Here is an 18,506-nt window from a genome sequence, read left to right as displayed (position 1 = left end):
TATCAAACATGGATAACATTTCATTATATTGTGAAACATTTGAAGATCCACCAACTTCACTCCCTTCATTTGTAGCATTGCGCCCAACATCAAAATACTAAAAAAAAAGAGATAAAATAAAAAACAATTACAAAAACACATAAGCTCAAAAATAAAAAGCAAATGTTCATAAACGTAGCTAGGTTGTTCAGATTTACCTGATACCATTTGCTGTTCTCATAATGAAAACTTCCTTTTTTTAGCTTGATATCCAAATTGACTTGATGAAGAAGGTTTACTCGTATTAGTGTTTTTCTTTGAGGGTTGTCGTCCATTACCCTGTAAATTAAAAAAAATGATCAAATGGTATTGAATAAAATTCATATTAATAAACTTTAAGTTCACATAAATAATTAATTTTGAGAATTAAGTCTGAGAAGCATTAGTTGAGGTATTAGTGTTATTCTTTGAAGATTGTTGTCCAATACGCTGTAAAATAAATGTTCAGGTTCTGTAGCATAAAATTCATATAATTAAGCATAAAATTCAAATAAATGATTACCTGTGAATTGTAAGTATTTTCCCTTGATGAAGTGTGAGCATCATTTGCTGGTACTTTTCTCTTTTTACTGGCACCTTGAACACCCTAAAAATATTATAAAACATTAATAATAGAATACTATTCTTTCAAAAACAAAAATAATAGAATACTAATATAATTGAAAGTATTTTAAAAATTACCATTGATGATTGCCCATTCATCTGTTTTGGAAGGACATTAAGACTTGAATCTTTTGTTGTTGGGTGTGAATAAGTCAAAGGATCACCATCATCATCTAAAACCTGCAATATAAAACACAAATATAGATATGTTCATATCCCATACAAAAATATTCACTGAACTACACAAAAAAATCATAAAAGTACATGAAAAACCTTTTGAGCAGTAGCTTTAACTTCGTCCTTGTATTTATCTACTTTTTTCTTCCACCCCTTGGCCTTATTACAAGCTTTTTCAATAGTGCTCTTTGGCCTATCATTCCTTTCACCCTTTTTCCTAATTACTTTCGGATTTTGAATAGGTTGTGCATCCTTTTCAACCTCTTGAACCTCTTCTTCCTCATCAAAATCAATTGCCCCCCTAACACTCTCAACCTTCTCCCTTAACATTTCAAATGTATATTCAATTTCAGCTCGTGCTTCAAGGTGATCTTGGCAAGATGTAACAAGTTGAATAAACTTTCTTAACATATGAGCTCTCCAAATAGAAGAAGAAATCACATTCTCTTGAACAACATCTTCATCAACCACATGACTACACATCGCGGTTTTGGTCCATCTCTTAACTATGTATTCTTCGGGTATCTTTTGAACACAATGAATGTTGTAAATACGAAGGGAATGTGAACACAATAAACCCATTTCACTCCAATACTTACATGTACAATTGATTACCCTAGTGAATTTATTTAAAACAACCTCATGCCTAATAATATCCTTATTAGGCCTCCATACCAAGTAATTTATTGTCTCATCATTTTCATACTTTCTCTCTTGAGAACAAGAAATAGCTTTTGCAAATTGATCTTCAAAGACAATATAAACCGAAATTGTATAAACCTCTCTAGCATGAATAAGAAGACTTACATTAGCAACCGCCAAATGACGATTACCTCTCAAAAACCGAAAGTCCTACTTACTTTCCTTACTCCTCCACTCAGCCACAACATCAAGAAAAGTCTTGTAAAAATCACACAACCCATCCGTCTTCCTCAATCTATGAGAAACCGAACGGTTTGTGGTTTCACTCCTTTGGGAACTCAAAACTCCTCCGGAAAAATATTCTTTAGAATAGGCTGGACACCATCTTTCTTTGATCGAGTACAAATGATTTAACCAATCATTATCATTACAATTGTACTTGTTCATCATCCTAGCATAAGAAAGTTCACTTTAATAAACATTATATTCATATATTACATATTTATGTTCATAATATATTTATATATGTTCATAAAAATGTTTATGACGTTCATAAGAATAACAACAAACAAAACAACCAGTATACAGGTTCATACTAAACCAACAAATTCATAAAAACACATATTCATAAAATAAACCTATAAATTCCTAAAATATCTAATTATGATCATATACAATGATAAACATGTTCATATAAATAACAATGAGCAACAACAAAATTAAAGATAATTATATTAAAACATATGTTCATGATTTTAAATCATAAATTCAATGTTTCATATAGAAAGTTCATTATGATGTACCAGAATAACAACACACAAAATAACCAGTACACAAGTTCATACTATAACAACAAATTCATAAAAACACAAATTCATAAAATAAACTTATAAATGCATAAAATATCTAAATGTGATCATAAATAATAATAAACATGTTCATAAATAACAATGAGCAACAACAAAATTAAAGATAATTAAATTAAAACATAGGTTCATGTTTTAATGTAATAAATTCATTGTTTCATAAAGAAAGTTCATAATGAAGTACCTTGGCCAATAATGTTCGAATTCAGCAGTAGTTTCATAGTACTTGAGCAGATAATCAAAAAGATCAGTGAACCCCTTCAAAACTCTGAATTTACCGATATTTGTTTTTGAGTTCTCCGTAAGATGCCATGTACACAGACGATGTCTAGAATTTGGGAAAACTTCTCTTATACCATCTGCAATAGAAGGTGCTTGGTCTGTCATTATAGTAATCGGATGACGCCCACCACCCATTGATCTCATGAAAGACTCAAACAACCATATGAAACTGCTTGTTTTCTCATCTAGAACAAATCCCATCCCAAACATGACATTGTTACAATGGTGATTCATACCAACAAAAGGGGCCTCATGCCATACTTGTTTGTTCTATAAGTAGTGTCAAAAACCATCAAATCACCAAAGTGTTCATAATCCCTTTTCATTCTTCCATCTCTCCAAAAAACACAAGTAAGGGAATTTCCTTCATCTACCTCAAACTCATAATAGAAATCAGCTTCCTTTGCTTGCCTTTGAGCAAAATACTTGATCAATTGATTACAATCCGAGCCATCAAGTCTATTGGCCTTTTCAGTAGTCAAAGCATTGTATATATCCTTTCGAGTACACCCAAGATTCGGCGAACCACCAACTTCTTTGGACAAAAGACCTAGTGAATCAGTTACCCTAACACCACTTGCCTTCATTACACTTATGACCTTCAATTGCTCTTTACTCACATTTCTTTGAGACCTTAACAAATGTCTTTTGTCAACTGGTATAAAAGGATGATTATGTTCCATCTGATGATCCACAACAGTCCATACACCTGGATCAATAATAAACTCCACAAAAGCGCCACAATTTGTACGAAAATCTAACTTCTCAAACTTCCTCACATGCCTCTTAGAGTCATTCTTCAAACCAGCACATGAACATACATATCTCCTACTTCGCTAAACAGAAGTCTTACCAACTGTTCTTACATTTCCCTTCCTTATACTAAAACCAATCTTAAAAGCATAATCATTGTACAAATTATATGCTTCATCATCACTAGTTATTGTTTTCCTCATTAATTCAGATTCTTTAGCTTCTGTGTATATAGTTTCAACTGGAGTATCTGAAATAAATAACACTAAATATTCATAATGTATAATAAGTAAATTCATAAAAATGTAAAGAATATTCATTAGACACCTAAAAGAATACAAATAAAATATTCAATATCAAATGTAATGTTCATTATTTAAGACTCAATTATCATCATTTAATAGACAATGTTCATTATTTAATAAACAATGTTTATAAGTTCATAATTTTTAAATGTAGTGTTCATTATTTAAGAATAAAAGTTAATGTGTAATAAAAAATGTTCATAGCTTCATAATTATAAATGGAATGTTCATTAGTTAAGAGACAATATTCAGAATAAATTATAAATTACGAAAATCGTAACAACAAACAATTGCAGCACGCAATAAGCAACAATTAATCACAGTAATCACACAAAAATCAAGATTAGCGCAAAATCAAGACATAATTATACGAACAAAAATCAATTGATTTTATTATTAATTCATCAAAAATATCACATTCATCAAAATTATACGATCAATTTCAGTAAATCAAGACATAATCTATAAAATTAATATAAAGCATAAAAATATATACGTAAAATTGATTGAAAAAATGCAGAAAATCACATAAAATTCAATTCATAATAATTAAGAAAACCGTATAAAACCTAATCAATCAAAATTGATTAATCAGCTCATAAGAAATCGAAATTTATACATAATACATCAAATTGATCGAACATAACCAAAAATCAGATGAAATTGAATAACTAATCAATCGAAACTAATCGCAGCTAACCTAAAATCATACAAAACACAATTACAATTGAAACTAACAAAAAAAATCTAATTACAAATTGCAAAATCAAGCAACTAACCTGCATTGACGATGTCTTCGTCGAGAACAACCAATTCCATATTTATCCAATCGAAACAGATGCAATCGCAAAACAGAGGATAATTTTTCCAAAAAAACAGAGAAAAAAGCAATTAAAGAAGGAGAAAAAACATAGAATAATTTTTCCAGAAAAAAACAGAGAACAAACTATAGTAATGAAATTTTTTATGGAAAACTTTGATGAAAATTAGGAAATATAGGAGAAGAGAGAGAATTGGAAAAGAAGAAACCAAATTTTTTTAAAAAGGAAACTAAAAAACGTGAGCGGAAAGAAAGACATTAGAGAACACTAAATAGATACTGCGTTTCACATTGATTCTCCTGCGTTTTGAGCAAGTGCACCTACCTCTAGGTTGTAGGAGGTTACACCTAAGAATATGTGCACGAAACCCTTAAAAAAAACTGAAATTAGTCTTAGAAAAAAGCCCATTATAAATTGGCAATTTGATTCGAGAAATAAGCCAGTCCATAATAATTTATTGAATTTAAAATTCACACGTATACAGAGAATAGAATCAATTCCAATTTCCATGGCTTCCCACTTTAGAAAAAGAAAGTGAAACAATTTCTCATAAGATTTGATTTAAGCTCTTCATAATCTGTGCTTTAGTTTTGTAGTTTCAATTCTAAAGATTATATTTTTACTGGTAAGTTTCTATTTCAATATATCAAATCTTAATTTTGTTGTTCATTTTTGGAAATTTTATCTTTAAAATAGACATTGTGGATTAATATTGATTATAGTTTTATAAGATTATTGTGCTTTGTTTCTAGGATCTGATTTTTGATTAATTCTATCTTTTGAAATGGGTTTGATGGAATTTGGATTAATTCCATATGCGATGAAATTTTGAGACTTTCTGATTGTGATTGTGGTAATTATAACTGGATTTTGCCATTTTTCTGGAAAATTGTAACCATGATGTGATTTTTGACTTAAATTGTGGAATTGTTAGATATTTTTCTAGTTATAATTTGTGCATGCAGATCCTAATCAAGTATAATCTGAGAATTTTCTTGTATAGGGTTTTAAGTTTGAGTTGCATAGTTATGGAACAATGTACCCATGTTGTTTGGATTTAGTTGTCGCGTTACTAGTTCAAATTACACTATCAATGCGACTATTGTTATCTAGAAGGGACGGAGGGAGTATGTTTTGGGGGTGTTGGTATATTATGAACTTGGTTAATGTTAGCATTTTTGTTTAGTTGAAATAGTGTAAGATGATTAGCTTAATCTTGGTACTCTTTGCTGGATATTAGACTGAAATGAAACCCTCTAGTTAATTTTTGTTGGGCGTGATTGATCATATGTTCAGGGACTTTTAAAGATATACCTGAGAAGTATGGCTCCGGCTGAGAATCCTAAGAGAAGAGTAGCATTTGTGCTGACTGATGGCTTGGGTGATGTATCTATCCCGAAATTCGGGTTTAAGACTCCATTGGAAGTGGCTAGAGTGCCCAATCTGGATGCTTTGGCTTCAGCGGGAGTTAATGGGCTTATGGACCCTGTTGAACCTGGCTTAGGTTGTGGGAGTGACACTGCCCATCTTTCTTTGTTGGGTTATAATCCAAGGGTGTATTACCGCGGAAGAGGTGCATTTGAGTCCATGGGTGCTGGGTTGGCCATGTCACCAGGGGATATTGCATTCAAGGTAGCAATTCTCTAATTTTTATTTGAAAACTATCACTATGATCACTTTTTGTTAAGTTGTTTTTGTCACAGTTTGATTAGATTATAGGAGTAATTGACAATGTTTGGTTGTAAAATTACTGAATAACTGTACTTGATATGGAGTATATGCATGGCATGCGCATATTTATGATTTCTATATGTATTGGTGCCTTTATAATGCCATTTTGTTTTGATTCAGTCAAATTTTGCAACCTTGGATGAGAAAACAGGCATTGTCACTAGTAGAAGGGCTGATCGGCATTTTGAAGAAGAGGGGCCTATTCTCTGTGCTTCTCTGGATGGGATGAAATTGCCATCCTATCCTGAGTATGAAGTTAGAGTCAGGTGCATATGCTTCTCATTTCAGTTCAATCTTATATTTTTCTCAGGGTTTCATCCGCATTGTGAACGATATCATTTTTTGGACCTATGCTGCATGAAATCAATTGATCAACTATGTGAAGCCCTGTTATTCAGTGAACATTTATTGTTTTAGCTACTTGATTTTAAAAACTTGAAAATTCCCATGTATTCCTGTGATTGATATTCAGAGTTGTAGTTTATCATGTCGATGATTTATATGGTTTACGCTAAAACTTCGATGATAAACTTTGCAATATATGGTGTTGTTTTGTGCAGGTATGCCACAGAGCATAGATGTGGAGTGGTAGTGAAGGGACCCAAGTTAAGCGGGAATATTTCAGGAACTGACCCCTTGAAGGATAACCGCTTACTTCTACAAGCCAAGCCCTTGGATGATACTGAGGAAGCAAAACACACAGCTGCTGTTGTGAATGAATTATCCAAGGAGATATCACGTATACTTGTGTCGCACCCTGTGAATGCAAAGAGAGTAGCAGAGGGAAAGAGCATTGCTAATCTTGTCTTGTTACGAGGTTGTGGTATCCGAATTGAGGTCTGTTCTTCCTTACTCCACTTCCTATACTATCGTTTTGCTCATGTGTGCCTCATAGAGAATAAGTTGGTGTAATATTATATGGACTGGACTTATTTTGTGATCCTTGGGAAATGGACTCATCTCCCTACTCGAGTTCCCAATCTTGTACAGTTAAAACTTGTGTAATTAGCTAATTGCATGATCATTTTATTGCTCTATGCCATATCTGGTTTTAACTATGATCCATGCCTTTTCACTAGTTTGTCATGTTTGTGTCGTATAAGCCATATAACCTGTCACGTGGTTTAGTCTAGTTTCATAGTTCATTGAAATTAAAATTCAAACTATTAGAAGGAAATAATTATGAATGTACAAAAAGTTCTAAAATTGCCTCATGGAAAAAGATTATATTAGTCAATTTCTTTAGTAAGTTGGATATTTTAGCTTTGAATGTTATTATGTTTGTTTATTGTTTCTGTTTTCATCCAGTGTCTTTTCTTAGACTTCACTTATTGCAGGTACCACCATTTGAAAAGCAACACAACCTACGACCGTGCATGGTTGCTCCTACTAAGATCATTGCTGGTCTTGGGATGTCTCTTGGCATTGATATTCTTGAAGCTCCTGGAGCAACAGGAGACTATCGAACCCTGCTAACTTCCAAAGCAACTGCAATAGCCAGGGCTCTTTCAGCTCCTTTAAACTCTTGCCCAAATGTTTTTGTTCCTGGGGAGGATGATCACAAGCCTGGCCATTCTGATGGATACGATTTTGGGTTTCTGCACATCAAGGTATTCAACTTCTAAACGTTGATATATTCCCTACTTCGATACTTAGTACCTTTAGCTTCTACCAAACCTGGTTCCCACCCTTGGACACCTGGATAAAATGTAAACTTTGGACTGTTTGACACTTCAAACTAGAGCAAGGGCAAGAAGAACTCCCTGTATTCAGTTTTTTTTGCATCAGTTCCACACATGTATCATTTTTCAATATGTTTGTGCAGATTTGCTGAAAATTTTCGATCCTTTTCTTTTTTCCTTTAATCAGCTCTTTTTAGCTTTTGTGATTGGTATTTGCTTATTTTTTTGTGAAGGATTTCTGAAGCACAAATTTTACTTAAGTTTTAGAGTTTCCACCATTTGAGATAGCATAGTGTATTTGATGGTTTGATCATATTCATGACAACTTTTTCCAAGTCCATTTTTCATATTCTCTTGTGATGTCAAGCTGATTTATTCTTGCAGGCGATAGATGATGCAGGCCATGATAAAGCAAGTGTTTTAAAAGTCAAAGGATTAGAAGCTGTTGATAGAGCTATAAGGCAGCTAGCTAAACTCCTTTGGCAAGCTGAATCGACAGGAAAGTTTGAATACTTCCTCTGTGTAACGGGTGACCACTCTACACCAGTCGAATATGGGGACCACAGCTTTGAACCTGTTCCTTTTGCACTGTGTCGATTGAGAGACTTTGTGGGTGCAATAGGCGGTGAATCAATCCTGATGGAAACTTCCCTTGAACCTTTTCCTCTTCCAACTGTGACTGCTGGGGAAGATCTAGCGGAAGAGTGCATATGTGATGATGAAATAAGAGCCTCAGTGAAGGCTTTCTGTGGTGATTCGGTTTCTGAATTGAGCGAGATTGCTGCTGCAAGGGGTTGTCTGGGCCGTTTTCCAGGGAGTGAGATGATGGGAATCATTAAAGCATTTCTTAAGCTGAAATTTTAATCTTCTCTCACAGGAAAAGGAAGGTAACTGACTGATTACAGGGCACTGATTGAAATTCACTGACTGTCATGATTTCGGCTGAATTACTCTCAGTATAAACTTTATGATATCATGTTCTGCTATCAAATTTCCTGCTGATGTTGTTGTTGTATCTACTGCATTCACATTCTGATGGTTCATATACTGACCAAAGTTTTGATATGTACATACTGCATTCACCTTCTGAGAATTCAGATACTTGTATCATTCCAGAGTATTTTGTCATAAGAATCTGATTCTCTTGTACCACTTTTATAAAGGAATGAAGACTTAGTGGTATTAATTTTGTTATTTTACAATAATTGCAAGTAATACATGTTTCTTAAAATGGCCTTAATTCGGGAATTTATGGCCTGCTAGCCCTTCGTATTAGTATGTGTTACATCTTTAATATTTCTACTTTTAGCCAGAGTTCGAGGTGTTATTATAGACCTTGCTGTAAGTAACATCCTACCTCTCTATCTAGAATTAGTTGTCATGTTATCTTAACGGCTTAAGCAATGAGTCAAGTGTGGCTTATTATTTTAAAATTTTAATTTCAGCTTTTTTCCGAGGATGAAACTATTGGTCACTACAGGATATGCATGCAGATTTTTGGGTTTGTCTTATTTTGCTTTCTTTACACCACTCTTTCAGCTTGTACTAAAATATAGTATGACCCACTAAGGTACATAAAAGAAAAAACAATGACTGCTTTCAGCTTTAAAGATGCACTATCTTTATATCTTCATCTGTAAGGAATAATACTTCCTTCACCTAAAAATTTAACAAATTCAATAATTGAAATCACTTTGCATGAAAAACAGAGTAAAGCTCCACATCATTCTACATTAAAGTACTGAAAAACCACCACTCAATTTAAAGTTGATATGATACTTAAAAAATGTGGACTATACTTGTATATATATGCATAAACCCATATACAATAAGATTAAGAAATTAAATTCACAAATCACAAAGAAATCAAAGTTGTTAAGAGTATATTTGATCATAGAATAATGTATGTTACAAGGGGTCTGTCATTATACAGGAAAGACCCAAGCTCCTTGTCTATTAGGCCACCAGATTATGCACCAAATACTGGTGTGTTAGTTATTACTGATGATTTAACAGAAGAACAGGATACTTACTGTTGGGGTGTTTGTGATTATAAGAGGGTTAAGACTTTACCCTTCCCTCAGAACAAGATGCTGTCAATTGTTCATTCGTCAGACATCAGAGATCCTACTGTCACTAAGGTTTGGTTCCTCCCGGTTGTTGGTGAGCCGCTGTCTGCTCATAGGTACTACATTATACGCGCTAAAGGCCATCACAAAGGGTACTCTCTCTAACTCTTTCTTTTCGAGGCTAAGTTATCTGATACTGAATTGGTGATTATACATAATTTATCTTATAAAAGCATTAATAGTTCCTTAAGTTATTATATTATTTGATCATGGTATAGTACAAAGTTGAACTTAAATCATGTGAAGGGGATCCTATATTGGTACTTTGGAGCAAATCCTTGTATATTCTTTCTTCTAATCTAATAATTTTCCTAATTCTATCATTGTTTATTTGTTTATTAGGAAAGCATGCACAAGCTCAAAAAAGTCAGACATATGCTCATGCTGCTGCTACTCTGACTTTATAAACGATATAAAACCGAGGCCATTTGATTACAGAGACATATACCAACAGTTTGAGATCCGTCGTTACCATGGTGGTGGCTTCTATGCTAAGTCTGTAGCTTATGATGGAGTTCCTCCACGATTCTTACGGAAAAAAGGGTGGGAGGTAAGAGTTTATCGTTCTATTCGAGGAAAAATACACGATGCATTAGGCCTTGATGAGTCTGTCCAAGCATCTCTTCCTCCTCCTCCATCTTATCCTCTGCCACCTCAGAATCAACATGCTGCAGTTATTGTAGGACGATGGTATAGCCCCTTCTTGTTTCTTAGGTAAGCAACAAACAATAAGCAAAATTTGGGTGTTTATAGTTTTGGACTGCCTTTATGCATCAACATTTATATGCATAGTCTTGTTTATGATTGTTATTGCTACTTTAATGTAGGGAAGAGGCAAAGTTGTGGCGACATATGAAGAAATCGATGTTCTATGAGATCACTCTCGAGCAATATTGGGAAGAGATATACTCGCAGCCAAATAGGGGTAATGAAGAGGATGACACCATTGTCATAGACGCGATGGTTAAAAGAGAAGAGGTATTACTCTATGGCTCGGAAGCCACAATAGAAGTGAAACCTATGCTAGGATTTGTTTGTTTCACAGTGCCTAACAATTCAGGCAATGGAAATAAGGTGAGGTTGGGGATGGGATTGGCGGTGTTCGATGCCATGAGAGGGATACAAATGGAAAGGGGGTGGATGGAAAATCAAGAAGATGATGTGAGAGTGGAGAGAGTTGAAGAGATTGGAAGGAGGAGAAGAGAGAATATGAAATGGAAAAGGTTTGGGTGTTATGTTTTGGTGGAGAGCTTTTTGGTTAGGAGGATTGATGGGATTTTGATAATGAAGTATAACTTCAAGCATACACATAAGATACAATGTAAATGGGATTGACTTGTAATCTTTTGTAAAAATGTCAAAATTGTGCATAGAGTTTGATTAATAATGTATACAAAAAACATGTATGCGTGGTGTTTTAAACTATATTTCTCGTACTTGGTTACTTTCATTCTTATAATAAGCTCTATTTACCTTTGATACTAAAACTTATTTTTCCAATAAAAATTTGATTCATCATCACAATATAATTTAGTTATAAGATTCAGACAATACTTACCGTATTAGATTATAAATTGTAAATTTGTAACATGTAGTAAACGCTTTGCTTCCCATCGTAGACCTTCAAGACAGACATTATCTCCGCATATAATGTCGATTGAACCAAACCGTGAGCCGCTCTCCTTATCACTCCTTGAATAGCAAACTCCATAACCTCCAGGCACTTAAGGTACTATCTAGCTTATGCATTCAATTTTCTACTCTGTGATATTTTAGCACCAAATATGTGACCCAAATTAATGATTATCCTAAACTATATTAGAATTACGACTCGATTTATCACCTCTCTTCTAATGAAGGCAAAGAGTATCACTAGAAATCTAGAACCAACTACCAAGACTTGTCACAACGTCATTAAAAATAAAAACCCAATCATTAATGAAGTGGGCACATTTCTTAATGGGCTGCGCTTAATGTTGAATGTGTAGTTTTCTACCAAGATTACATGAATCATTTAAAAGTCCAACAATTCTAATTTAATGCTAACGAAACAACTTAAATTTCTTTCCTTTCTTGTTTATAAATTATAATAATTATATTATAGACTATACTACTATAGTACAAAGTTTTACTGATTTCAGTAAACTCAACTAAAATAATGGCAACTCAAGCTCTTCTTTCTTCTTCTCTCACTGTTTGTCCAAGCTTCAACTTCAAGGGTAATCTTCCTTTTTTCTCTGTATTTTCTTGTATTTTTACTAATTTTCTACAATATTTTTGGTGCAATCTTTATGTTAACTAATTGTTTTTGGGTTTTTCTGGGTTTGGATCATTTAGTGCCAATTTTGTTTTTACTGTGTTATTAGTCTGACAGTACTCCCTTCTTTCTAAAAGTTATTCCTTGTTTCAAAAAGTAAGAACAAACATTTAGATACCAAAGGAGTATTACACCTTTCCACTGCATGATTTTGGATCAAATTATCTAGATTTGGGCAATTTAATACTGTTAATGTTAGTTTGCACCATTACAATAAGATAGTCAAACTACTGGATTGTTTTCATACTTAGATTGTTACTTGTTTATGGGCCATGAGGTAGGCCTAACCCTGTCTCTTGTGATCTGGGTTTATGTTAAAAATTTCTAGATCATAAATGTAACCATTAAATTGGAAATAAATTGAAGTATGAGGCAACTTTGTTATTTTTTCTGGGTTGAATCTAGATTGGTTTTGAATATAAAATTTGATAGTTTGTAGCAATAATTGTAAACCATTTCATGCAGAATTGTTTTAGTTAAATTCTGACACTATAAATCATTTTGTTTAGGTGATAAACATGGCTTAAGGGATTCATCATTGAATACTAAGCCATTGAAATTTGTGAAGGTTTCCACTGGTTTTAAAGTAAGAGCACAAGCTGATTCGAGAGGAATCGAAATCCCAAAACATTGGTACAATATAACTGCTGATCTTTCTGTTAAACCCGCCCCACCACTGAATCCTCGGACTTTTGAGCCTGTTAAACCGGAAGATTTGGAACCTCTCTTCCCTGAAGAGTTGATCAAGCAGGAAGTGAGCAATGAAAGATTCATTGAAATACCGGAGGAGGTTATTGATATTTATAGTCTATGGAGACCAACTCCTCTAATCAGGTTCTGTATATGTTTCGATTGTGTAATGTTTGTAAATTGTAATCCATATAAGAATGTACATTAAAATTTGTTCTTCATAAATGAATGTAGAGCCAAGAGATTGGAGAAGCTCCTTGGAACTCCTGCGAGGATTTATTACAAGTATGAAGGTGTTAGCCCTGCAGGATCACATAAGCCTAACAGTTCTGTACCGCAAGCATGGTACAACGCGCAGGCAGGTGTCAAAAAGATTGTGACTGAAACTGGAGCTGGACAATGGGGTAGTGCCCTTGCCTTTGCTTGCAGCATATTCAACCTAGAATGCGAAGTAAGAGTTACTTGTTTGTGTGTTATTTCAGCTTTTGTTTCACTTATTCGGTCTGATCTCTTTGATTGAACTTTCTTTTACCAGGAAGAAATGATGACAAATTGCTTACTTTTGGTTATTCTCAGCATATACATGCTAGGCTACTTGTTTTGTTTTTCTAGTTCTTCTATGTAGCATATTTTTCCTTTTGAAAATCATCAAAGGCTCTCATATTCTTTCGAGAAATTTGTTCCTTTCTTTTTCATGTTCTTAACCTCAGTTTTGGTGCACGAGTTATGTCAGTTAAAGCTTTCTTATAGATGCATAAAGCAGAAAACTTGTTCTATGCATTAATGACTGTGTCTTGAAACAAGAGTGCCCAAACATAAAGCTTTTCTTGCATTGACTATATGAGTACCTTTTTCGGTTTGCATGTTTCTTATTGTATGTGCATATTATCACAATTCACTATGATTCTGTTCTGTGCTGATAATTTTGCAGGTGTGGCAAGTTCGTGCGTCGTATGATCAGAAACCTTATAGGAAACTGATGATGCAGACTTGGGGTGCCAAGGTTCATCCATCACCATCTGACTTAACTGAGGCAGGCCGGAAAATCCTTCAATCAGATCCATTGAGCCCTGGCAGTCTAGGAATAGCAATATCAGAAGCCGTAGAGGTTGCTGCAACAAATCCTGATACAAAATACTGTCTAGGAAGTGTGCTTAACCATGTCCTGTTACATCAGACTATTATAGGCGAGGAATGTATAAAACAGATGGAAGCATTTGGTGAGACCCCTGATGTGATAATTGGGTGTACTGGTGGAGGGTCCAATTTTGGAGGGCTATGTTTCCCTTTTATTAGGGAAAAACTGAGTGGTAAAATGAATCCTCTCATAAGAGCTGTTGAGCCTGCTGCTTGCCCTTCCTTGACCAAAGGGGTGTTTACTTATGATTACGGTGATACTGCTGGGATGACTCCGTTGCTGAAGATGCACACTCTTGGTCATGACTTCATTCCAGACCCTATCCATTCCGGTATTCTCTCATTGTTCCTTGTCTATATACTTCAGAAATCCCCTATTAACCTCAGTATTGTTATAATGTTGGTTTGATTGTGTAGGTGGACTGCGTTACCATGGTATGGCACCATTGATTTCACATGCATATGAATTGGGTTTGATGGAAGCAGTGGCTATTCCACAAACTGAATGTTTCCAAGGTAATCTTACTCCCTTGTAATCTTCAAGCTTGTATTTCTGATAATCTTCCTGTTAATTAGCTAGCACGCAATGGCTTAGCAAGAAATTCCATGATAGTGAATTTGTTTGGCTCAACTGAATGAAACTTTAGTATGATCTGAACCTCCTTTGATATACATCAGGTGCTATACAATTTGCAAGGTCTGAAGGACTGATCCCTGCACCTGAACCAACCCACGCCTTAGCAGCCGTTATCAGGGAGGCTCTCCATTGCAAAGAGACAGGAGAATCTAAAGTGATTCTAATGGCAATGTGTGGACATGGCCACTTTGACTTGCCAGCGTATGACAGCTTTTTGCAAGGAAAATTGGTCGATCTGTCCTTTTCCGAGGAGAAGATACGGGAATCACTTGCCAAAATCCCCCAACGTGTGTCTTGAAGAGCTGAATCCTTAAAAGGTATGCATGTTCAGGACTTCTTTACTTTCAGTAATATATTTTCGGTTAGATTGTTGCTTGAGTCTTAAAGATTGTTCTTTGGTGTGTGTGCTCAATGTTTTCAGATTGAAAAAAGTTAAGAAAAACTTATCAGTCTATCAATATGCATTAGAATTTTATTTTATTTTCGGTTAGATACTAATGCATATTATATGTTCACTAACCTCATACTATGAAACCAACTTTTCTACAAAATAATATGTCTTTCATTTGGCTTCTAGACTTATGTAATCTTCCCCTTGCTCTGTGATGTTCATGTAAGATTTTCGTAATTGTCGGTGTTGTTTGTTGATTAGATCCATCAAAGATAAGCTCTCTATAAAATGAATCTACATCTGATCCCAATTTCGTATGAATCTGAAATGATGGATTGATAATCTTCAATTTCTGTTTTGTTTTGATTATGCACTGCATTGAGAAAATCGCAAATGTAATGCCATAAAATTTTGGATTTTGTTTTTGACATTACTTGCCAAAAATGGGTTAAAGAGGAGTTGGTCATTAAATAGAATGAACAATTGTTATAGCTAAATACAGAATTCTATTTTACAGCCTTTATTTTTGAATGGGGCAGGGTTGGTTGGGTGTTGGCATTACATTAACTAAATTCGGATGCCTACTCTATTGTCACCCCTAAATCAAATTAAGAACAAGAAAATATGCGAATTCATTGCATGACTTTGTATTGAAAACATCTAATATTCCATGCAATGACAGATTCCTTCCTAGCTAAATGTATCTTTCCCCAGCTCCTGCTTGAATATAATTTAGGTACCGCCTTTCTTTGCTAAACACCCACAAAAACCTTTATTTCCTTCCCCAAACCTTTCCAACTTCCATTTCTTTCCGACTATCAGATTATAATTCAAGAGATCCCTTGCAATGGCACGTCGAAGCAATGGCATCACAGCCTGCATAAATTTGATAACTCTCCTAATTGGATTCTTCCTTTTATTCCTTAGGATATTCTTGGCCACCCATAAGGACATGATCTGCTTTTCTCTCCTGAGTTCGCCTTGCCTTAGAATAGGTATCGTGCTTGTGGTCATATCATTCTTAGGACTAATTGGGAGTTGCAGCCGCTCCCCTTTCATTATGTGGCTCTACTTGCTCGTCTATTTGATCCTCATTTTGGTGGTGACGATTACTGTTCTGCTTTGGATTGTTGTTATTGCCAAAGGTGCTGTCCGTCTTGATGTTGGGAAGCCTCACAATCTTAATGACTTCACTTTCTGGTTCCAAGATCAAGCGATGGGTATAGCTGACTGGTCCATAGTCAGGAAGTGCTTAATCCGCAAGGATATTTGTTGTCATGGCTTAAAGGATAACTTCTTCTTTTCAAACAATCTTAAGGTTTGTTACACTATATTTTTAACGTTCGTAGGATGTGAAAATAATATGAACTTAAATTCACCCTGCCCCTAAATAATGTAGTACTTCGTAGTTGATTAAAAGAAAATTTCTTGTTTAAAATCAGCTTGTTCCAAGACAATGTATGTATAAACTTAAGCATATGAAAACTCGTCTTAGACCATTTGCATTAGGATCCTTTAGACTTGATGATGTATGGTGTGTCAGTGTTCATAACACTCATGATTAAAAACACGTCTACATCATTGTCATTTGTGACTCCTTATAACAAGCCTGACAATAATTTTGTTTATGTTTTACACAGCAAGGTTGCTGCCGCCAACCTGCCAACTGCACTGTAAACTTTTTGACAAAACACGACTGTGATGTTTGGAATAGGGACACCAAAATAATGTGCTACTACTGCAGTACTTGTGCAGAGGGGTTTGTTAGCCAACTCGCCGTATTGTGGAAAAGGTTGTTTCCGGGGATTGTCGTACTCCTCGTTGTCCTCATTATAGTTTTTATTATTGGATGCCGGGCTTTCAGGCAGAATAAGGCAGATCATTATAGAAGACTCCATCAAAATGATCAAACTGCTGCTAGGACTTGAACTTCAAATCAGATAATTTTAGAGCTGTAGAACACTTTTAGATACTCTCATTTGGAAGTGCATTTTACCTTAGAAACACATTGTAATTTTGGGTGTTTTTTAAAATTGCCCCTTTCAAGTTTTTACTACAACACTTATATTGGCTGCTAGCAAGCTAGCAGCAATGTTTTACATCTATGCCTGTAAGATGTGTAATTTGCAACCACAGAGATCTCCAAGATAAGGTGGATGTTGCTAATGTATCAAAAAACTCGACGAGTTTTAATACACAGGATATTCCTTCCGGCTCAAAATAAATTCACATTAAACTTTACACCCAAAACAGTATCCTAAATAATTTGACCTTGAAATTTAAATAAAAAATAAATTAAAAATGTTGCGCTAGAAGGAGGGGTCGAACCTCCGACCTTGTGGTTAACAGCCACACGCTCTAACCAACTGAGCTATTCCAGCTTGTTGGTTAGATTTCATAAAAAATAGAATTAGTACTGAAGTTCTCACCTATAAATTAAAATTATGGTGAAATACATATGGTCTTTGGCACTAAACTATTCACTGAATTTGCTCTAAGTATTGAATTGGCAAGAGTCAAAGGATTAATCGCGACACAGCAATGAGCAAATGCCATGATCAAGGGAATCAAAATTCTGCATTTGTAGATACTTCATATCCATATGAGTGTGTGTTGTGTAAAATTGCAGGCAATCTTGCTCTTAAGCAGTTTATTAAATTTGGCTTCATATGATCTCCAAATAAAAACATCTGTCAAGTTGTTTACAAATTTGGCCTCATTCGATCTCGAAATAAACATTTGTCAAAAACAAAACGTATTGTAAAAACATCGCTAGAAGGAGGGGTCGAACCTCCGACCTTGTGGTTAACAGCCACACGCTCTAACCAACTGAGCTATTCCAGCTTTGTTGCTCATTTATCAATACTCATAAAAATAACCTTTCCATATAGGTAGATTGTTGCTCTAGTTGCTGAAAAATGAAAATACCCAAATTCATGAAAAACGAGACAAATTTACCAAGCTTCTTCACTAGATTATTAGTACTACGTACATAGAAATTGGATTTAACAACCGATTCAAAAGTCAAAACACTATCCGCTACCACCAAACAAGGCCATAGTCTAAAATGTGCTCAGTGGTAGCAAAAACTAATACAAGAGCTCAATTAACTTAAACAAGCAAAGACCAAAAATAGCTCAAGCAACTTGAACTTACAAAAGACTAAGTTTACGGCATCAAGCCGTTAATTACCGAACAAGACCATAGGTTTGGTAGCAAAAACTAGCACAAGAGTTCAATAAACTAAACAAGCGGAGACTAGTGCAAGAGCTCAAGCAAAAATAGGGCAGCATTAAGCCATTAA

General features: G+C 34.7%; 5 protein-coding genes and 2 non-coding genes across 8 annotated transcripts; 4 read left to right on the top strand and 3 right to left on the bottom strand.

Annotated features, from left to right (window-relative positions):
* Nucleotides 1-2,839: 2,839 nt before the first annotated feature.
* LOC110724557 (protein FAR1-RELATED SEQUENCE 5-like) lies at nucleotides 2,840-4,486 on the bottom strand. The gene is made up of 3 exons (XM_021903971.1): nucleotides 4,447-4,486; nucleotides 3,476-3,612; nucleotides 2,840-3,406 (listed from the first exon to the last, which is right to left on the bottom strand). The coding sequence occupies exons 1-3, from the start codon at nucleotides 4,484-4,486 to the stop codon at nucleotides 2,840-2,842; spliced, it is 744 nt and encodes a 247-aa protein (XP_021759663.1).
* A 427-nt stretch (nucleotides 4,487-4,913) lies between these two features.
* On the top strand, nucleotides 4,914-9,095 carry LOC110724868 (probable 2,3-bisphosphoglycerate-independent phosphoglycerate mutase). Its single transcript, XM_021904359.1, has 6 exons — nucleotides 4,914-5,113; nucleotides 5,785-6,120; nucleotides 6,340-6,485; nucleotides 6,780-7,056; nucleotides 7,557-7,829; nucleotides 8,286-9,095. The coding sequence occupies exons 2-6, from the start codon at nucleotides 5,812-5,814 to the stop codon at nucleotides 8,763-8,765; spliced, it is 1,485 nt and encodes a 494-aa protein (XP_021760051.1). The 5' UTR covers nucleotides 4,914-5,113; nucleotides 5,785-5,811; the 3' UTR covers nucleotides 8,766-9,095.
* Nucleotides 9,096-9,180: 85 nt separating this feature from the next.
* Nucleotides 9,181-11,509, top strand: LOC110724869. The gene is made up of 3 exons (XM_021904360.1): nucleotides 9,181-10,122; nucleotides 10,373-10,744; nucleotides 10,858-11,509. Exons 1-3 carry the CDS (start codon nucleotides 9,803-9,805, stop codon nucleotides 11,363-11,365), a joined length of 1,200 nt encoding a protein of 399 aa, XP_021760052.1. The 5' UTR covers nucleotides 9,181-9,802; the 3' UTR covers nucleotides 11,366-11,509.
* A 566-nt stretch (nucleotides 11,510-12,075) lies between these two features.
* LOC110724866 (tryptophan synthase beta chain 2-like) lies at nucleotides 12,076-17,353 on the top strand. Of its 2 annotated transcripts, XR_002512077.1 has the most exons (8): nucleotides 12,076-12,249; nucleotides 12,857-13,181; nucleotides 13,272-13,488; nucleotides 13,969-14,506; nucleotides 14,592-14,690; nucleotides 14,853-15,128; nucleotides 16,348-16,520; nucleotides 16,843-17,353. XR_002512077.1 is itself a non-coding variant. In XM_021904358.1 (7 exons), the coding sequence occupies exons 1-6, from the start codon at nucleotides 12,189-12,191 to the stop codon at nucleotides 15,107-15,109; spliced, it is 1,497 nt and encodes a 498-aa protein (XP_021760050.1). In that variant the 5' UTR covers nucleotides 12,077-12,188; the 3' UTR covers nucleotides 15,110-15,128; nucleotides 16,843-17,353. The 2 variants fall into 2 exon arrangements, 1 of the variants encoding a protein (XP_021760050.1); XM_021904358.1 differs by lacking the exon at nucleotides 16,348-16,520 and having other exon boundaries at nucleotides 12,077-12,249.
* Nucleotides 16,263-17,130, top strand: LOC110724556 (tetraspanin-9-like). The gene is made up of 2 exons (XM_021903970.1): nucleotides 16,263-16,520; nucleotides 16,843-17,130. The coding sequence occupies exons 1-2, from the start codon at nucleotides 16,263-16,265 to the stop codon at nucleotides 17,128-17,130; spliced, it is 546 nt and encodes a 181-aa protein (XP_021759662.1).
* Nucleotides 17,354-17,509: 156 nt separating the features above from the next.
* On the bottom strand, nucleotides 17,510-17,583 carry TRNAN-GUU. Its single transcript has one exon. It is a non-coding gene; the product is annotated as a tRNA-Asn (tRNA).
* A 389-nt stretch (nucleotides 17,584-17,972) lies between these two features.
* Nucleotides 17,973-18,046, bottom strand: TRNAN-GUU. The gene has a single exon. It is a non-coding gene; the product is annotated as a tRNA-Asn (tRNA).
* Nucleotides 18,047-18,506: the final 460 nt, after the last annotated feature.

The sequence above is a fragment of the Chenopodium quinoa genome, unplaced genomic scaffold (genome assembly GCF_001683475.1).
Source record: "Chenopodium quinoa cultivar QQ74 unplaced genomic scaffold, ASM168347v1, whole genome shotgun sequence".
Classification (NCBI taxonomy): domain Eukaryota; kingdom Viridiplantae; phylum Streptophyta; class Magnoliopsida; order Caryophyllales; family Amaranthaceae; genus Chenopodium; species Chenopodium quinoa.
The sequence above is the reverse complement of the archived record's forward strand: the minus strand, read 5'-3'. Positions and strand labels throughout refer to the sequence as shown.

What these genes read in the sequence shown, in the direction of transcription:
- LOC110724557 (XM_021903971.1), bottom strand. Translation starts at nt 4,486, where the DNA reads ATGGAATTGGTTGTTCTCGACGAAGACATCGTCAATGCAG. An exon ending in CGAAGACATCGTCAATGCAG is followed by an intron (nt 3,613 to 4,446) that starts GTTAGTTGCTTG and finishes TATTTATTTCAG; the next exon opens with ATACTCCAGTTGAAACTATA. An exon ending in TTAGTATAAGGAAGGGAAAT is followed by an intron (nt 3,407 to 3,475) that starts GTAAGAACAGTT and finishes GCTGGTTTGAAG; the next exon opens with AATGACTCTAAGAGGCATGT.
- LOC110724866 (XM_021904358.1), top strand. Translation starts at nt 12,189, where the DNA reads ATGGCAACTCAAGCTCTTCTTTCTTCTTCTCTCACTGTTTGTCCAAGC. An exon ending in AGACCAACTCCTCTAATCAG is followed by an intron (nt 13,182 to 13,271) that starts GTTCTGTATATG and finishes AAATGAATGTAG; the next exon opens with AGCCAAGAGATTGGAGAAGC. An exon ending in TCCAGACCCTATCCATTCCG is followed by an intron (nt 14,507 to 14,591) that starts GTATTCTCTCAT and finishes TTGATTGTGTAG; the next exon opens with GTGGACTGCGTTACCATGGT.
- LOC110724869 (XM_021904360.1), top strand. Translation starts at nt 9,803, where the DNA reads ATGTATGTTACAAGGGGTCTGTCATTATACAGGAAAGACCCAAGCTCC. An exon ending in GCTAAAGGCCATCACAAAGG is followed by an intron (nt 10,123 to 10,372) that starts GTACTCTCTCTA and finishes TTTGTTTATTAG; the next exon opens with GAAAGCATGCACAAGCTCAA. An exon ending in AGCCCCTTCTTGTTTCTTAG is followed by an intron (nt 10,745 to 10,857) that starts GTAAGCAACAAA and finishes ACTTTAATGTAG; the next exon opens with GGAAGAGGCAAAGTTGTGGC.
- LOC110724868 (XM_021904359.1), top strand. Translation starts at nt 5,812, where the DNA reads ATGGCTCCGGCTGAGAATCCTAAGAGAAGAGTAGCATTTGTGCTGACT. An exon ending in CAGGGGATATTGCATTCAAG is followed by an intron (nt 6,121 to 6,339) that starts GTAGCAATTCTC and finishes GTTTTGATTCAG; the next exon opens with TCAAATTTTGCAACCTTGGA. An exon ending in GTTGTGGTATCCGAATTGAG is followed by an intron (nt 7,057 to 7,556) that starts GTCTGTTCTTCC and finishes CACTTATTGCAG; the next exon opens with GTACCACCATTTGAAAAGCA.
- LOC110724556 (XM_021903970.1), top strand. Translation starts at nt 16,263, where the DNA reads ATGTGGCTCTACTTGCTCGTCTATTTGATCCTCATTTTGGTGGTGACG. An exon ending in TCTTTTCAAACAATCTTAAG is followed by an intron (nt 16,521 to 16,842) that starts GTTTGTTACACT and finishes TGTTTTACACAG; the next exon opens with CAAGGTTGCTGCCGCCAACC.